This window comes from Apteryx rowi, unplaced genomic scaffold (assembly GCF_003343035.1).
Source record: "Apteryx rowi isolate R43461 unplaced genomic scaffold, aptRow1 scaffold_150, whole genome shotgun sequence".
Lineage (NCBI taxonomy): Eukaryota > Metazoa > Chordata > Aves > Apterygiformes > Apterygidae > Apteryx > Apteryx rowi.
In genome coordinates this window covers 1,128,359-1,146,879 of record NW_020447753.1, presented here as the reverse complement: position 1 = coordinate 1,146,879, position 18,521 = coordinate 1,128,359, and the positions used below count along the sequence as shown (strand labels likewise).

At 36.0% G+C, this 18,521-nt stretch overlaps 1 protein-coding gene across 3 annotated transcripts in view; it reads left to right on the top strand.

The window, feature by feature from the left end:
• The window catches only part of VWA8 (von Willebrand factor A domain containing 8), a 197,648-nt gene that overhangs the window by 145,809 nt on the left and 33,318 nt on the right, over positions 1-18,521 (top strand). For all 3 annotated transcript variants that reach the window (XM_026058921.1, XM_026058919.1, XM_026058920.1), the window contains 2 exons: positions 216-297; positions 2,773-2,977. In XM_026058921.1, coding sequence (XP_025914706.1) covers positions 216-297; positions 2,773-2,977 — 287 coding nt within the window. The remainder of the gene's footprint in view (positions 1-215; positions 298-2,772; positions 2,978-18,521) is intronic.

Here is an 18,521-nt window from a genome sequence, read left to right as displayed (position 1 = left end):
AGATTGCTCTTTTGCAGTTGTGCCTGCCTAGTCGCTCAGTATCAGAATAGTAAAACAATTCAGTGTTTGCAAGTTACATTCCTGTGTTGAATGTGAAAGTTTATCATTTTCTGACAGGTACTGTATAATGAAATGCTTAAATTCAATCTGCTAAATGCAAATTCAATAACCAGTTAATCATGCATCAGGAAAATAACATGTTTGTTGATTTTCAGATGTCACTCCTCCACAAACTGCTGGATACTTGGAAGTAACAGATCTCAACTCAAAGAAAATCAAATACATTGCTATTCCTAGGTAACTGATTTATTGATTAAAGCAGCCTCTTGTCTTACAGGAAGAGCAAACAGAATTTAGTGTGTATTATTGCTTCAGGATAAACAAATATTTCTTCTGATGTAGAAAGTCATTATCTACTTCATATCAGATTGCTGAGTGTTGTGAGAATAATTCATACCCAGTGTGTAAAATTCTGCAACTATTGTAGCATACTGTTTGTCAAAAATTTGTACCTATTTGCTAGCTGATACCAATGAAAATGTGGCAATTAATTAGTTAATAGCAAAGGTAGCTTTGTCTTCTGATTTTCCTTTTCACTTCCTTTTCCCCTTCCCCATCTTCACCTACTTTAACCTCTGCCTTTTGTCTTTTTGTTTTGCCATCATTTTATGCTATCTTTCTTTTCCATTTTCTGCATCTTTAGTATCCAGCAGAGACAGGCAGGATGATCCTGTGTTAGATGTTAGGAAAACAGGAATCAAGTTCTGCTCCAACATAAAGTTCACCTTTGAAATCACTTTTGCTTCTCTGTGTTTTAATTTCCCCTTTGTAAAATATGCATTCCTTCCCTCACAAGAATTTTGCATAATAAATAGATTGAAGTAGTCAGCCTATACAGCTTCTGCATGGTTTTAACATATACCTGTCACCATTACAGAGCATATTCGCAAATATTTTATTATTTAAAAGTATTTTTGGGTTACAAATTGTAATTTTCCATAATAATAATAATAATAATAATAAAGATTTCTGCTTTAAATAGAAGCCTCTCAATGACCCACATGTAAAGAGCATGTGTATGAAACCCACACATCAGGAATTTTATACTGATTTTTTTTTTTTTTTTAGAATCCTGTCCACTCAATATTATCTTTGACAGTATTATTTGATTCTCTTTTAAATGAATTCTGCTTCATTAATCATATGTCAAATTTTTGAACTAATAGAGATCTAATAAAGTCTAATTATTTATCTCTACTTTTTGTAGCATATATAATTTGTGGACAGTTTTAATTTCTTCAAAAAAGGATTACTTTTTGTATAGTGAGTGGGTTTCCTCAAATTACTTGCAGCCTTAACACAATCTTCCTTAAGAAAACATCTTTGTTTCAGAACTGTTCTTCACTTTATAATTGATCCAATGGCCTACATCTTGTACAGTCATTCAGAAATGTAAGGCATAAATATATAGAGAGAGAACAACACTTTACACAGTGAATTTATTAGAAATTGCAAAGCCAAACTTCAGCATCATGAGCCTTAACCTAGTATGAGAATTTAAGCTACTTACCTCAAAATAAACCTAAGTAGAAGTCTTGATTAAAAAAAACTCCATTGGGAGGTGATAAATAAAGAAACTTTTCATATATGTGAATAATTCTAAGTGAAAACCTAAATACTTTCCTCCTTTCTGCAATAGTTAGTCTGGTCAAATGCTAAGATATCTTCTCTTCAGTTGAATTATTACATGGCATTTTCAGTCTTAGATAGAGGAATATGTGTTTATTTTACATGGGGGTCTCTTTCTTACAAGTTGTCTTCTAAAATAATATTAATTTTTTTCTGATGCCAGTTCCCGATTTCAAACTCATATTAAAAAACAAGACATAGGAAGGTATTTCAGTTTCCCATTTTCAGTATAAGCATTCAAGCTAGTCAGGAAAGCGTCCTGTCTCTTAGAGATACACTTATACATGTGGTTAGTTTTAATTATATAATTAAGTTCCATTCATTTCATTAGGGCTTCAACCTAATGGTGTTTTCCTGAATCCAAGTGTTATTGCTTCCTTTCTCTTCCACAATTATGAGCCTCGTATTAATTAGTGCCAGTTGCCAAGTCATTATGTGTGCCATTAACAGTACTGAAAAAGTGCAAAGAATCTTTTCTACTTTATCCAAATTTGCCTTCATATTACATAGCTATTAGACCCCCAGTTTCAGCAGTGTTTATCTGCAAGTTGACTGCCTGTTTAAAACAGGGCTAAGATTCTCTGCACCCAAAGCTGTGCTGTCTTTAAATGAGTGTTTAAATCTTCTTTTGTTAAAGCACTTGAGAGAGGTCATTCTTTAAATTGATACAAAGATATTTTCCTCAGTGTCCAAGTCATGTTCTTTCCTTTTTCTTTTGTACTTTACTGTTTCACTGTAACACATTTTTTAAATTTTCCATATACTTTATAATTTTCTTTAAGGACTGATCTCCTTGAGACAGATGAGATATAGCAGTGGGTTAGGCAGCATGTTCCCTTTCAGCCTGGTCTTTTATACTGCTTTCATTATTATGCAGGTATCTTTGTCTCATCCAGTTTCAATAGGTGGCATGTTTCAGATAAAATAGTGTGTTTGCAGGGCTTAGTTAAGGTTCCTCTTGGAATGGGGATATAATTTATTTTAATTGCCACCTTATCTACAGAAATTTAGAAAAAAACCTCATTCTTCAACCTCTTTTTAATTGCAACTTTGAGATAAATCACATTCATGCTTGTTTTTCAGATCAGGTTCTCTCTCTCCGTATACATCTTGGCTGTCTAAGATCTCAGACACAGATGCCCTCTTGGCACCTCTGGGCAAAGTGGGTTTGGTTAGTGTGGACATGGGAGGTGGCGTGAGACTTTGGGAGACAGGACTCGACAGCCTCCAGCGTTCGCTGCAGGACTGGAGGAACATGATCGGACAAGAGGATGGTCGACCTGTGCAGGTAGGAGTTCCCAAACCTGAAGTGAAAAACATTTAACAAAATGGCGCAAATGAGTTTTCAGTTGGGAGAGGAGTGGAGGGAGTGCTGTGTTGAAAAACACCGTGAAGTAGGAATATACCTACAAAAAAAATTGAATAGATGTCTTAATTGAAAAAAAAATCAATAGCTCAATTAGAAAGCTTATTTGTGACCCCTGTAATTACAGTTACTGACTGGTTCTTTATCTTGCAGTATTTGTATTTTTGCCAAACTCCAGTGCATTTAAATGTAAATTAATTCTTTGTCTCATGCTGATTTTTAACTGCAACTTTCAGAATGTAAGGTAGTGAAATTAATTTTAAAGGAAAACATGTATTTTTCCAGAATTCATGTATTTGGGGGAAAAAAAAATATTGCCTTTGTACTTTAGAAAAGAAACTTGAAACGTAGGTGGAAGATGCCTTGAGCTCAGAGTAGTGTCTTTGGCTGATTTTGAAAATCCTCCCAGCTGAGCACAGTTACAAGAGTCTCAATATAGCCATGTTCTCACGTGGAATGTTTGAGTAGATGTTGAAAATCTCCAGCACATACATGTAGCTATGCATGCATGGATATATGTGCACAGATGTTAATGTACTGGCTAATATGTATGATCACCATTGCAACATGGAGGTAATATTCAGGACTGTACAACTGCATTTTTAACTTTTGTTAGTGATTAGAAAATATATTATTTTACTTTGAAGAACTAGAGTGTGCTTTAGGAGGACTTGATTTCTCCACCTTTAGCTAAGGAAGATCCTGTCTCCATCTACAGTTGAATTTATTTCTGTTGGTTATTTCTGTTTCATGAATTTCTATAACCACTTTTACAGAACATTAGAAAATGGGAAAACAGGTCGAATCTTCTCTAAATTAAATCTAAGTTTTTATTTACAAGGTGTCCAGCTACCTCAAGTGTGAGTGAGATTTATTAGGCAGAAAACATGGTTCTTTCACTCTTTTCCCACACTTGAGCTCCCTTTCTACAAGATGTTCTGCAACTATATAAACTTGTGCAACAACTGACGTGTTCTTGCTATTGGACCTCAGCAGATGTCTTTCATAAAAGTCATGAGAAAAGAAAACAGTTATCCAGTAGCACATTTGTGTGGTTACTTACTGCCTTACCAGGGCCATTTTTATTACCAACACAGTAACAACAGCACCATCTTATGGTCAGATGCAGTCGTTTTTCATGAGCCCAGTTTCATCTACTGCTCAAGTTGAGAGGATCAGGAGGAATAGTGACAGTTTTATTTGCTTTAATAGTGTTTCTCATTCTTTTTTATCTTTTGGGGTAACTTTGTCGTAGTTTTAACCAGTGGTGTTCCTGTAATGTCAATCATAGTCAACTAAACAGTAGAGAATACTGGCTTGGAAAGTATACATCATCAGAATATTTTAAGGTATCTAACTAGTAATGTCAAGTTTTATATTTCCATTACATTTTACAAAAAGGGTAAAAGGTTTTCCCACGGTCACAAAGCAATTTTCAAGATTTGTAGTAGAATTTCTCTCTCCTGACAGTCTGCCTCTCTAATTAGTAGGCACTTTTCAGGTTTTTAGTTAGATATAAGATAAAGATGCAGGAGTCATCTTCTTTCCTCTGTCAGTGCAGGATATATATAGCCCCAGTTAGTGGTTCATCAGAATTAAAAATGGCATATTGTTTGATTTAAACTAAAGGGCTGAAAAGAAACCTCCTATACAATCTTCAAACTTGCACAATTAACTAACTTCTATACTCCACATTACACACTTTACTTTAAATGGAAAGATAATGACACCTAAGAAATAAGCTTTTTTTTACAGAGGCATTACAGAGTGATAAACAGTAAATTAAAACTTACCATTTATTTATTTTACTTAAATTTCTCATGAGATGATGAGTATGTAGTTTCTGTGAAAACTCCGTGCTCTGCTAATTGGAAATAAGGACCTAACTCAATCTTCCTAAGGATCTAGACATAAAAGCAGTACTTTATTAAGGCAGTTATTTCTGGAAATGAAAGGATTCTGTTAGCCTGAAAACATACCCTTGTAGATTCCCTGTGTAAGGTAAGCTTAGCAAGAACACCCATATTTCCTCTTCTAGAGACAATTATTTTGCTGAAAAAGCTGCAGCTAAATATTTACTAATACCTGTGTTTACAGAATTGAAAATATTTTTCAGCCACATGTTGATTCATTCATACAAGTGTATGAAAATCACATTCTACATATAATGTTTCATGCTCAAATTCTTGTTAAGTATCTTGGAGTCTAATGAAGCATCTCTAATTCCTTGACTAAAGCCATCGTTCTCAATCATTTTGTAGCAGAACCACACTTAAGAAAATGGGCAGTTTTCTACGCATCACTAGATTTCACTCCCCCCTCTCCAATTTCCCTTTCCCTAAAAGCTGCCATTGATGCATCTTTGCTCTTTCCTCCAAGCTGCCACAGGCTCAGCAAAGCATGTTCACACCCACACGAGACCTATCTAGGTGGTTGGGAACCACTGCACCACAAAACACACAAAATCTCTCCATAGCTTCTGACTTTTGAAGGAAAAAGTATTAGAGGGCTTTCAATATAAATGTACTTTCAAAGAACTGGAAACAAGTCTCTGACCAGGTTTTAGTTGGAACTATTGCTAATATCATCTTGGGTTGTAGTCTGGCTTCCACAAACAAACATTAGATCTTAGAAACAAGCTGTATGTATGTAAGCAATAAAACAGAGGAAAACAAACAGCTGTTCCACTAATATTAAGCAATTAGGCTCCTATGATATAATGTTGAGGTAGTCTTCAGTCAACATCTGTTTTGTACCATTGATACACTCAGCAGAGTTCAAACTGCTGAAGCCTTGAGGCTATAAAAATAGTTTTTGGAAGTGTGGTTTATGTTTACATTTATCTGCATTTATGCAGGCATGTCAGAAATTTTGTTAATTTATTGAAGTTTTAAACTCAGAGTATGAGTACAGAATTCTGAAATAATTAAATCTGAGTACCGAGTACCTAAAATGCATTATCTAAACAGAATACAGGATTTTCTGAAGTTATGAGCTCTCTTTGAAATCCATAAATTGCTGAGTTTTCTCATTGCCTGATGTTTGTGTTTTTAAAATACTTTATTATCAAATATCTAAAAAGAATTTGAAAGACAAAGTCTTTCAAGTCTTGCTATTAAAGTTTCATGGCAACAGGCATACATATATAAGTTTGCAATACATTTTGCATCAAAGTTTTATTAATAGAAATTAAATAGAGAAAGCACTGACTAAGTTCTGGTATGGTTGGACTGTTATTTTTCAGTAAACATTGTTTACTTTTTTGTCTAATATAGTTACAGTACAATGCTTACATAAAAGTAGTTAAAAGTTAAAAGATACCTCATTTAGAGGTAGTTTAATAGGAAGTAAAGCATCATGCCCTTTAGGCACCTGTAGCTTCTGCAACTAAATTTTTATTTGTTTCTACATGATTATCAGCAAAACCATTTTTTTCTGTATTCATTACACTTAATGTTCTCTTGCTGTAAATTGTTGCCAGAAGTGTTCTGTGCTGTGTAAAAAATATGCTTGAAATGTCATCATTTTCAAAAGTCCCAGGACAAACCCACACCTTTTGCGTGCATAAAATTGTGCTTGGGTTGAAGGTTATGAAAGAGTTGGACTGTAATGCATAATAATATATATCAGAAATTCAAAATAGAATCACAGCTTTATTGGCAATCCTTTGCTAGTCTTGTTCCAGATAATATCACCATGCAAAATGACAACCAAAGTTGGTGATAATCTCTGTTATCTCAGTACCAAGAATGCCAAAGAAGTGATCTGATTGATCAAAAAAAACCCCATTGTTATAATCTGAGATTTCTTAGGGGTTTTTTTTCTTTTTTTCTTGGGGTATGTGTTATTTGGTGTATGTGTGGAACCTGAAGTAGATGCATTCTTGCTCATGTGCTTCAGATGAGCTTTTGCGCGTTTCTGGCTGTATATGAAGGCCTAAGGAGTTAAGTGTCTGCAATTCTCTTATTGCCTATGGACTCTTCCCTCTCGTTTTCTTTTGGCATTGTAGCAGGCATTCCTCATAGACACTTGGGTACCTAATTTTCAAGCTAGCTTTGTGAAGAAGTCTTTACATCTTCATCCAAGTGAATAGCTAACAAGCAAAAAAAGGACTTCTTTCCTTTTTCCCATCTGTCAGCTGTAATCCCCAAAACCAACATGACACACTTCTCACCAAATGTTACATCTGGTAATCCTGGAAGGTCCCGGACCTCAAGGGCTCAAGGCCTGCCTGTTTCACTGACTTCATCAAGGTTGGTTGTTCCTTACATCTCTTTGGCTTAGGACGGAGGCCCACTCTACTTAGGTGTGCTGTATAGGTGTCCATTTTCCTCAGGAACTTACAAATCCAGAAATGTTTGGCTTAGACTATATCTGCTGTAAGAGCTCACATGGTTACTTGAATGATCCAAAATCAGCCAATTCACCATCAAGATCACATACTGTAGGACTTGGGTGAATGAAAGATACAGCAAATGTGAATACAGAGGGCACTGGCCTTGCTAATACCAACTTACTTAAAAATAGATAAAGTACCCAGCATCGATATTTCAGCTACTGGAAGTTTCTTGTGCTTTGGATAGAAAAATGGCACCTATGCTCACCCAGTGTACAAATGCAGGCACTGTAAAAAAATCAGTAATGAAACATCTCTATCCTCCAGTCTCTTTAGTCTCAAGGCTGATGTGCAACTCTCAGCACAAGATTTTTTCTCTCAACCTGTTTTTTTAGTCTTGTACTTCTTTGTATCTGGGTCAATCCAGAAGATACATGTTGGAGATGCAGCGAGGCCTATTCAGGGCAATTTTGTACCCATTTGGTCAACTACTCAAAACATTTGGACTGCCCATGCTATTGAAGGCAGTTCACATAGTGCCTATTAGTAACAGTCAACATATCGGGGCAGGCATTTACTTGGATAATTGCTTTGTATGAAACAAGGCCCTTCTGCAGACAAGAAGAAGCCTGGAATTTCTCTTGGGTTTTTTCCTCATTGCTTTTGTGACTTGACCTGGTCTCACCATTCTCTAGCAAAAAGTCAACTGAACAGTTAAGTCATGTTATAGCTGACAGCATCACAAAATTGAGATGGTGGAAAGAATCCAGAAATACATATTAATGAGAGAAGTTCTTTGCTTCACACCATGACAAATGCATACCATTTGAATGGCAAATGCACTAGGGACAGTTCTGCAGTAGTATGTATAAATTCAAGGAGTACCAGCTCAGATATATTTTGTTAGAACAGGTCCTAGAAGTGGATTACTCAGCATGACTTAGATATATTTTGAATATGTTTAAGGCCTTGGCACTAAAAGGATACATAAATGAAATATATATAAGAGTAAAGATGGCTTTAGATTAAGGTTTTGGGAGATTTCATTCTTGATCTTCTGCCCTGGGGAACTGACAGGGCATAATTTTATGTCAAAGATGAATGCATTTATCTTAAATTGAGATTCCTTTTCCCAGTAGCACTAGAGACATGTTCTTCTTTTTGGTTTCTGCTGTGACTAGTTAACATTTTACTGATACAGTGTTCCCACGGAGCATGAATCTTTGCAACTAGCTAAATGGAGAGGTGAAAACATTAATTCATCCATCCCTAATTGTTTACCTTTAGACATCCCTAAATATTTAAATATGTAATTCTTGCAACATATGGAGCCAGTAAGTGTTATCATTGCTTTACAGAGGAGGGAACTGAGACAGAAGGAAGGCAGGTGACTTGTTTGGGTTCATACTGTGTGTCTACACTGCAGTGTCAGAGGTGGGATAAATGCAGTATATACCTGCAAGGTTATATAAACATGCTTTTGTACCTGTGTTGCCAAGCTGTGTGGTTTGAATATTCTTAAAGTATCTTGTAAGACTGTAATCACTGCAGATGTATCTAAGCTAGGTAAAAAAGTTGCATGTAAACACAGTGCAGCCACCTAAGAAACAAATGTCAACTTTAGGTTGTTCAAGATTAAAACATGCCCAGCTGAGATGAGTATAGATTCAACAAAACCCAAGAGATGACATGGATTTTTTCTCAGATCTAAATGGCTGTCTTCTCTGCTTTCATAGCAGCATTCAAAAATGTTAACAGAACACGTTATGCTATGTCCTGTGAACAACAGGAAGGCATATTTTATGGTTCATGTCAGTAAGTAAAAAGTGCAGTGTATATGTATGTGTTCGTCACTATTAGGTGAAAAATTCAAGGATGTTTTGTTCATGTGTCTAATGTCTAAACAGTGTTTTGCTGAGTTCAGCAGCACTCAGCAGTGGTTCCCAAGATTCTGATTTTCTTCTGCAACCCATCATTTCACCTGTTTTTGATTTGCTGAGGTAAACAGCAAATGCTGAGCAGCTGTTATGGGATGTCAGGTCCACCACTACAAATGTGTACGTATTTCAACTGAAGCCTGGTGTTAAACTGGAGTTAAAGTTGAGTACATTTTAAAAGTAATTGTTATAATCCCCAAAATGTCAGATTTCCTGTAAAAGTTAGAAGAAATATGATCATGTTAAGCTAGGCCTGTGTGGGTGTGCACGTACATATACGTATTTGTGTGCATGTGTGCCTATGTGTATACATTCACACACACACACACACACACACACACACACACACACAGAAAATGCATGTCAACCAGGCAACTTCAGTTTTGCCCAGAAGTCATACCTGGACATTAACTTTCTTGAATTAGCATTAGTTCAAGAGATTGTTATAACTTAGTGGGTACTCAGTCCCTCAGGAACTGTGTTTCATAATGAGCAAGAATAGGAAGTGGACTTAGAAAAACAGTTTGTAGAGCAGTTTAGGGAAAAGATTTGGGATCCTTGTGCCACACATACGCTTTTCTCTGAGGTATGCTACAATACTTTCTCCTCCTCTTCTCACATCCTGCTCCCTAGTCAGCCAGTTAAAAGACTTATTGGCACGCATCATGCCTCTTGTCTGGCTTTTGCTCCTGGGTTGGGTTTTTTTTGGTTTTTTTTTTGACTGGTGTGTGCCTGATATAGAGCTACAACACAGCTAAGGCACTTACCAGACTTTTGGTGGGTGCATTCAGTTTCCTTTTCCTTGGTCATATTTTAATCTGTTAGAATGGAGGGGACCTGGATACCCAGCAACATGCAGTTCTTGCTCCATGATAAAAGCATGACCTTTAACAAGTGTTGCTTGTCCTTCTTTTTTCCTGTATATTTCTAATGACAAAATGTTTCATATTTTTCTGCATTTGACCAAATGCTTGTTCTGACCGCATGAGGGTACCAGTGAGCTAGAACACTGGTTTTTCTCATCTTAAGTACTATCAGGACAAAACCCATAAATTGTGAAAAGCATATTCAGTGGAGAGTTTTTGTGAGTTTGGAATAACCATATGATGGCATTCTACAGTTGTGCAGGTTTAATTCTAAAAACTAAAGCAAGGGATCCTGAAAAACTTGAAATACTCCAGATTCAGAGTTATCAAGTCAGTAAGTAGATTACAAGGTACAGATTGATAGCATTTGCAATTCTGGGACCATGAACTCCAAGTACTCCAACACTAACTATTCATTGTCCCTTAGCAGTTTTCGGTGGGGTGGTGTTTGGGGTTTCTTTGCCACACATAATGAATGATGTCAGTTTAGCTCTGTGACCTTTTCCTGGACTGCATGATTCATCCTAGCAAAGTGGGGGAGTAGGAGGCAGATGCTGCCCTTTGAAACAAGGCATTTGAGTGTGGGGAAACATGAGACTAGAAAGCCAGGAACTCATAGAGCTTGATAAGTTCACATCTCTCAAATTCTCTGCAGGGTAAAATAACTCAGATAAAGATCATCAATTCTCGTTCAGCTGCTTTTTCTAATATAAATGTACTCAGGTGAAATCAGACGCTCATTTGAAGCACCATACAAACACTTTGAAAATACATTCCCTTTCCTAAAGATCTTCCAGTTGAAACTTCCAGTTTCCTAAAGATCTTCTAGTCTAATTAAAGCCAGCAGGCTAAGAGTGGAGGTGGAAATAACCTTAACTTTCTGTTAGAGCCGGCTGATCCAGCACAAAGTTCCTCTTTCTTCCTCTGGCAATATGAAAGACCACAGCTCTCATGGGAGAAAATACAATACCTCAACACACCATCTTTCACATCTCAGAGAGTCTGCACCAGTAAGCATTGCCGGCTTAGAGGCCAGAGCTCATAACATCGGTGAAAGTCTGCTGTCAGAACAAAACAGATGTATACTGATAATTTCGCTCTTAGGAAACTTGCTCTCTAATTAGCGAAAGGACAAAAGTGACAAAAATTTAAATCAAATCATCTGTTACAGTAGTATTAGATGTAGGAGGCTTTCCTATAAAACAAAACTATTAAAATTTTTAATAACTTAAGTCTCTGCTACTTAAGGAGAGATTTGACAAGGTCTTAGGGCTGTTCAAAATAAGGCTTTTGTGCTTCCACGTGTACTTTTTCTCAACTTTCTTTTGACAGTGCAATGTCCCAGCACTTTTCTATCCAGAACATTCCTAATTGTGCCTTTTATTCACTTATCCTTCCTTTGCAGCTTTGATTATTCAGGGAACTCCAGAAGAAACTGAATACAGAGTTTTCCAAGTTTATGATAGTAAATGTTTCCCAAATAAATGGATCCTTTTATCTTTATGGTAAAATCAGAAATATGAAAGTGACTAACCATTTTCTTTCTGAATGCCTGAGCTCAAAATATTGGTTGGGCTCCAGAAAGAGGCCAGCTCAGTGGACTTGCTCAGTCTCAAATGTTGATTGATTTTACTAAACATCGCAACACTTCTTTGAATTTGCGCTCTGCAGATATGACAGGGACAGTGGAAGGTATTGCCTGCAAAGCTTGCTGAATGTTAACAACTCTGTCGTGCTCTGCACTGTGGGTAAAATATTTTGCAACTACATAAGTGACTTAAAAAGACAAGTAACGAAAAAATTAGCTTTCTCTTCATCACTTAGACACTTTTGAAATGTTTACCTCAGGTTTCTTTAAACAGTACTTTGCATCTTTCATGTATAACCAACTCATCCTCTAATTTCACATAGTTTTTAGTGCAGTAAAATAAACTGCCGTAGTGATGTAGTTAGGAGATGTGTAGTAGTAATGATAAATAACCAAGCCAGATTTTGTCTGCTCTGATCATATTTTGTAGTGGATTAGCATAGTGGAAAGATCATGACCTCATATCTTTCAGTTGAAAGGAATAGACTTGGAAATTTTTAATAATAACAGATAAAAGTGGAATTTACACAGGTGTTAACAAAATGGAATATCTGTGAGATAGAAGAAATGTATAATATTTTCATCATTACTTCATCCAGCATTTCATTTAAGCCACAGAATATATATTCATGGACTAAAGACTCTAAGGGACCTAATGCTGTAGAGGTTCTAAGATAGTGCTTAGAATGACAGCATTTAGTTCAAAAGAAGACCCACAGCACTTGTTACTGCTTTTCGTGTTTGGGGTTTTCTTAGCTGACGTATAAAAACTTCCTTCAGGTGCAAGCCAGACACCCCTTTTTATGTGTTTCACTCCAAGTCCCCACCTCTTTCCCACACAAGATAACCTATCTATGATTTCAGTTTTGTTTTACAAATCCAAAATTTCATTAATGCAATGATGCTTTGAGCAGGTTTGCTAATCTAGACAGACAAGTTTACTCCCTGTATGAATTTTAAGGGCTACTTTTAGAGAGAAATGTTCACAGGAGTCATATGATGAATGAAGCTTCATTATTTCATTTTGAATTCTTGCAAAGTTTTGCAGACAAGATACAAAACCAAAATGAAGCAAAATGAATAGAAAAACCTTTAAATGTATTCTATACAGCAGTGTCACTTCAGGGTAGAATTGAAGGTATGTAATGTATTGCATACGTTATTATTGTCTTGTCTAATACTGAATATTCCTTTCTGTGGAAATATGACTTGTGGGCTCAATTTTGCACCATTCGCATGAATAGAAATTGTGCTATTGATTTTTAGCAAAATAGAAAAAAAAACATATATGATACAATAAAAGTAATAAAAGTAATGAGATTTCTTTTGCCTCTTCTTGCCTTTTTCTCACTAGGTTTATAGTCTCATTTTCATTTTACAGCTTTTTTTTTCTGTCTTTGGGAGAATCAGCTTTACAATAGAATGCAAAACCAACATGAAACAAGCAGATTTGCCTTTGATATTCAAACAGCCTGATCTGGAATTTTTGTATACCTGTCAACAAAATAATGCATAAATTCAGCATGTTGCTGCTGATAAAGAATGTGTTGAAGGAAAGGATGTACTGTGACCTGCTAAATACAGCCTAGGGTAACACTGAGGTTTTTCAGATTGGGGAGCAGGGAAACACAAAAGATTTCCATTCTGAAGATGTAAAATCCTATAAGAAATGGCTGGCACTGTTCTAACTGACTGGAAAGGATAAGAAAAATTTAATTTGGGGAAATTTCAGGATAGAGGTATAGTCTGTTTTTTAAAGTACAATTCACATCCCTTTGCCTGTGCCGTATGTTAGTCCAGAATTAGAGTATTCTTTCTGGTTTTCTCCATTTTTTTTAAGTTGAGGTCAGAGTATTAAAATAAGTGTTTTGTCTTCTGTAAGAGGACTAGATTAGATGGTTAGTCCCATCAGGGCCAGATGCACTAAAACTAACAGGGGAAAAGTTCCTTTCCCCTGCGCATGCAGCAGGTCATCCCCAGTAGAAGCCAATGCTTCCTCTCCCATCCTCAAGCAGAAAATAACTTTTGTTGCTGTGAGCATTGCAAAGGAGCTCTTCTGGCAAGCACTCCTGAATGGGAGGCACTGACACATCTTGTTCCCTTCAGGAATTTTAATGAAGTTAACCAAATCAGAATACAAAAGCAAGCTGCTGCATTAAAGGCCATCTACTCTCTAGCCAACTTACTGTGTTGAATGGAAGCATGTCATATATAGAGTAAGGTGACAGGTCTACAACCAAAAAATGAATCTACATCAGAAATGCATCCCAGTTTGCATCAAGGAAAAACTACAGTCAAATGCTTTCCGTATTTTGTTAAAAGCTGTCACTCATTTATTACTTTTCTGTTCAAAGCTAGAAATATTTTCAGCCTCTCGTGATCTTTGCTTACAAAATCTAAAAGAAATTTCCTAACCCGTAACCATGAGTTCTTTTTCTGCCAATTGTTATATCTGAGTAGATGTTCTGCCCCTTGTTTTGGAGAATAAACTTGTTACAAGGCTGTAATGGAGGTATGGGCATCTAAGACAGTGGGAGTTGTTGGTTATACGTCCTGCATGAAACTCCCAGGCATAAGGAGAATTTTAAGTGAGAAAATACAGCAATAGATGAGATGCCCTGTCTCTGCAACAAAGAGAACTTAGTTTAATGTAATAGACTTGAACAATAAGGAACTGATGTGTGGACTTAAAATGAGTGGTTGAAAAGATGTCAGTGTTGCAGATCATGAATACTCTGGAACTTGAATGATTGAATAATAGGCATACTTAAGTATTCATTTCAGCTGACTTTGCTAAGTGTCTTTTGCTGCTTAGTTTGTGTACTATTATAAACATGCTATCAATAGAGAAATTCAGACATTAGTAGGTATTCAGTCCACAGGTACTTTGAATAGTTCATTAAATGAATCTCATAAAATGTCAGCCAATAGGATGATTTTATTGCCACCAGACAAATAAATGTGACATATTGAAGGTTGCCTGTTGTTCCTTTTATTATGTTTATTATTTGTTTGGCATATGCAAATTGAAGGCAACCAACACTTGTTAGGTTATGGAAATGCACAGTTAGGCTACCTAGGACTGTCTTTGAGGTGGTGAAGTTTCATTGCAGTGCCTGATTAAGATTACTGGGTGCTAAAATATTGTTAAGCTTACTTGTATGAAAACAGCTCAATCTAAATTTGTTAATGTTTCTGATCAGTTTTATTCATACAGTCTAAGAGCTGCATGAAAGTTCATAAACTTTTAGAATAAAATGCATTCCAAGCTCAAAAGGAAAATACTGTAACTGTGAAGACAACACGTGTATTAGAGTGAAAAGTTGGTGTAAGTGTAGGACATATCATTTTAATAGTAGAGCACAGCAGGCCTCTCCATAATTCACACACTTTTATTGATGGGTTACTTCAAACTCCTTGCTTCCCATAGCTATGACAGTGCCTTGTAGAGGCATTGCACATTGTATCTGGGTCAGCTGCGTGACTCACAGCAAATTCAGCTCCTGTCTTTTACAGAGGGCTAATGAAAGTATCCAGATTGGGCCATGCACTCAGTGACGTATGCCAGTGATTCCTTGCTCTCCACAAGTAACCCTTGTTCTCCAGGAGTTTCTTTTATTAGATCAGAAGATTTTGTATCAGAATGCGACAGAATTATCCCACATTCACATAAGTGACATGAATGTAATTCTGCACTCAGTAGTACACAGCAGACTTGGTTAGTACACAGTATAGGGTTCCCTTACCATAGTTTTTCTGACCAGCTTAAGTCTAGACAAAACTGACGTCCTTTGATTCATCTTCAGAGTGGCCCCTGTTACAGATTGGTATGTATTTAATAGCGTTTGTCATAAATATATAACAGATGTGGAACACCTGGTTACATTGTGTTGTTGAGTGCATTAAATCATGTATGTGATTTCTCTGGGCCTGTATATCTACTTTACTACACAAAGGATGACAAGATTATTCAGTTTCCATACTGAATGTGTTTATATCAGTTTCCCTTATTCAGTTGGCTCGTAGAATCCCAGTGTTATCAGAAAAAAATAAAGTGTAGCCATGTATAACTGTTTGGCATCTATTCATACATCTTAGAAGAAACTGATATAGAGTGAGTTGTTAAGATAACATGCATCTTTCGCTGAATGTAAAATGAGTGTTAAGTTCTGTGCCTGCATAGCTGCCCTTGCTGAAGGGAGGAATAGATATGTAAGAGGCAGGACCAGAAAATTATGTTAGAGCTTTAACAATGCTTGGTATTTGCTCTTTCTTTCTTCATTTCCTTTTCTCTCAAGCACTTCATACTCTTGCCTCCTCAGAAAAGCTCATTCCTTTAGCATCTTTCTGACCTCCAATCTTCATGTTCTTTTCACATATAATTTTTTTTGTTTGTTTCAGTGACTTTGGAACATCTACAAAGCCTCCATCCATTTAGTCCTTTGGATTATACTCGTTACCTGTTGGTGTATGTGCCTTGAGAATATAAGATAGTCAGAAAAAAAAAGATTAGGCGCAAAAGAGATTTTAAGCCAGGGACTAAGATCGTTGAAGAGTACTGAAAATCTGGCTTTATAGAGAGTAAAATAAGATTCTCATATATAGCCCTAGCAAAGGATGGCAGTTAAGCTTCTTGTGTGGTGAAAACTTTAAAGAAGAGCCTGCCCAAACAGAGACTGATAAAGTAGAAAAGTGCTTTCGTTCCCTGATCATGAATCACCAATATATATAAACGAGTTCAGACAATGCGCAAAAGGAACGTGTGCCATGAGTATTTTGGAACTGGTGGTTATTTTGGAAATCAAAGGGAAGTCTTAGAGGAAAATTTCACATTTTTTCCAGCTATTCTGCTCTGACCCTTACCTCATAGCTGAAACTCAAGGCTACTAGACTGAATTCGCCTGTTGTTTTACATAGCTGTGATATGCACAACAGGCTGTATGAAATCTTCACAATAATGAATAAAGCCTTTCAGTTCATATATAGCTATAAGCATATAAAGAAGCAGCACAGGTTTTTCTTGAAGAGAGAACCTTAGTCAAAAATCTTACTGAAAGAAACAAAGTTGATGGAAGCCTTACAGTAGATTCAAAAGCAAAGTATACAGGAGGGGGCAGGTCAACTCCTGAGCAAGTGTATTATCTGTGTATTTGGAAGATATCTATCACAACAGTATATAAGAGAAAACTAAGTAGGTTTAGAAATTCCAATCAGACAAGTTTGGAAAAGTTACTATGCATTTCTTAAATTTATTTTAGCTTTTTCTCTTTTTTCACTACTTCTGCTTGTCTTCCTTTTCACTTCAGTCAAACTAGATTTTTTCCACTGACTGTATTTGTTTGCCAGGTTCAAAATAAAGTCGTGGATCCTTCCCCTTAACTCTACCTTTCCAACAGTTTCTAATGTCAAGAATTCATCCAGCCTCCAGTGGGGTGATCTTATCTGTGTCTCTTTCATCTCTTTATATCCGTCATGCTGAAGTATGCGTAATTGTTCAAAATGTTTTCTCTTATGTTTTTTCCTTTTCCTTCCTCTGCTTTTGTATCCAGACTCAGTGATTTACCATTTCATCTCTGTAAAGTACATCTTCAGTTCTATTCTAGTTCTCCACTAATATAACTTACTTTCTAGAGAAAAAAAAGAAAAAGCACCTTCACAGAAGAGAAAAGACATTAGATATAAAATTGTTTTGAGAGACTTCCACAGAGACAGGGATGGCGGGGGCGGGGGGTTCCTAATAAGTCACTGATGGAATTATCTAAGAGCTCAGAGAAGAACCAGGAAAGTATATCCAGAGATACTGATGGGAGACACCCTTGACTCTTCCTCTCCAACCATCTAACCTACATATATATGATGTTTGCATTTAGAAATATATTATGGAAAAACTGAGAGAAAAATAAACCTCAGTAAAGCATTTAATATTCCATATTTTGTTTAGAAAGCATACCTTACTTTGAATTAAGATAATTAAAAATAAAAAAAACGACACAATGTAACTTCCCTCCGGATCATCTGTCCCTAGTAAATTCCTATTGGTATTCACATTTACTTATTCAGATTGCACTGCGCTGCTTTTCTTCAAAGGGACCTACAATGTGCTAATTAAACATAGCTTTTAAGTGTATGGTAAATAAAAAAATTACATGCATAATCTAGTGTTAATTAAAATTAGATGCTAAAATATTCAGATGCAGCAACATTTTGCTACATTTTGTGTGATAGAAGTTACTTAAAAAATAAGTAAATATATGAAAAGGCAACAGTTCCCTGACATGAAATGTACACATCTGCTGGTGTTATTCCATTCTAGTATTCTTAATTTTTCAAATATTTTGCACAGAAAAAAATACTAAGGAGGATACATTGTTATGCTGTGATGGATTGTACCACTTGTCTCTCTTTTTAACTCTCATGCAATTTTTTCAGTGTTTTAAGAGAAGTAGAAAGTTGGATGTTCTGCTGTCCTTTTAAGAGCAAAAAGTCATAATTCATTTTAAATTAAAAGCTTTTCTGTTAACCAAGCTCTGTTTCAAAGTTAAGAATACCTGCTTTAATCTGATCAATACACACTGTAAAAACAGGATTATATTAGAACCTTGTCTAGATGGAGCATATGTACATATGCACCTAGAAATATTAAATGTGGGCAACAAAAGAAAAGAAGCTCTTTTGTCTACAGAACTTTTCCCTAATAATATAAAAAGAATAGCTGTATTTCCAAATAATACTATTTAAT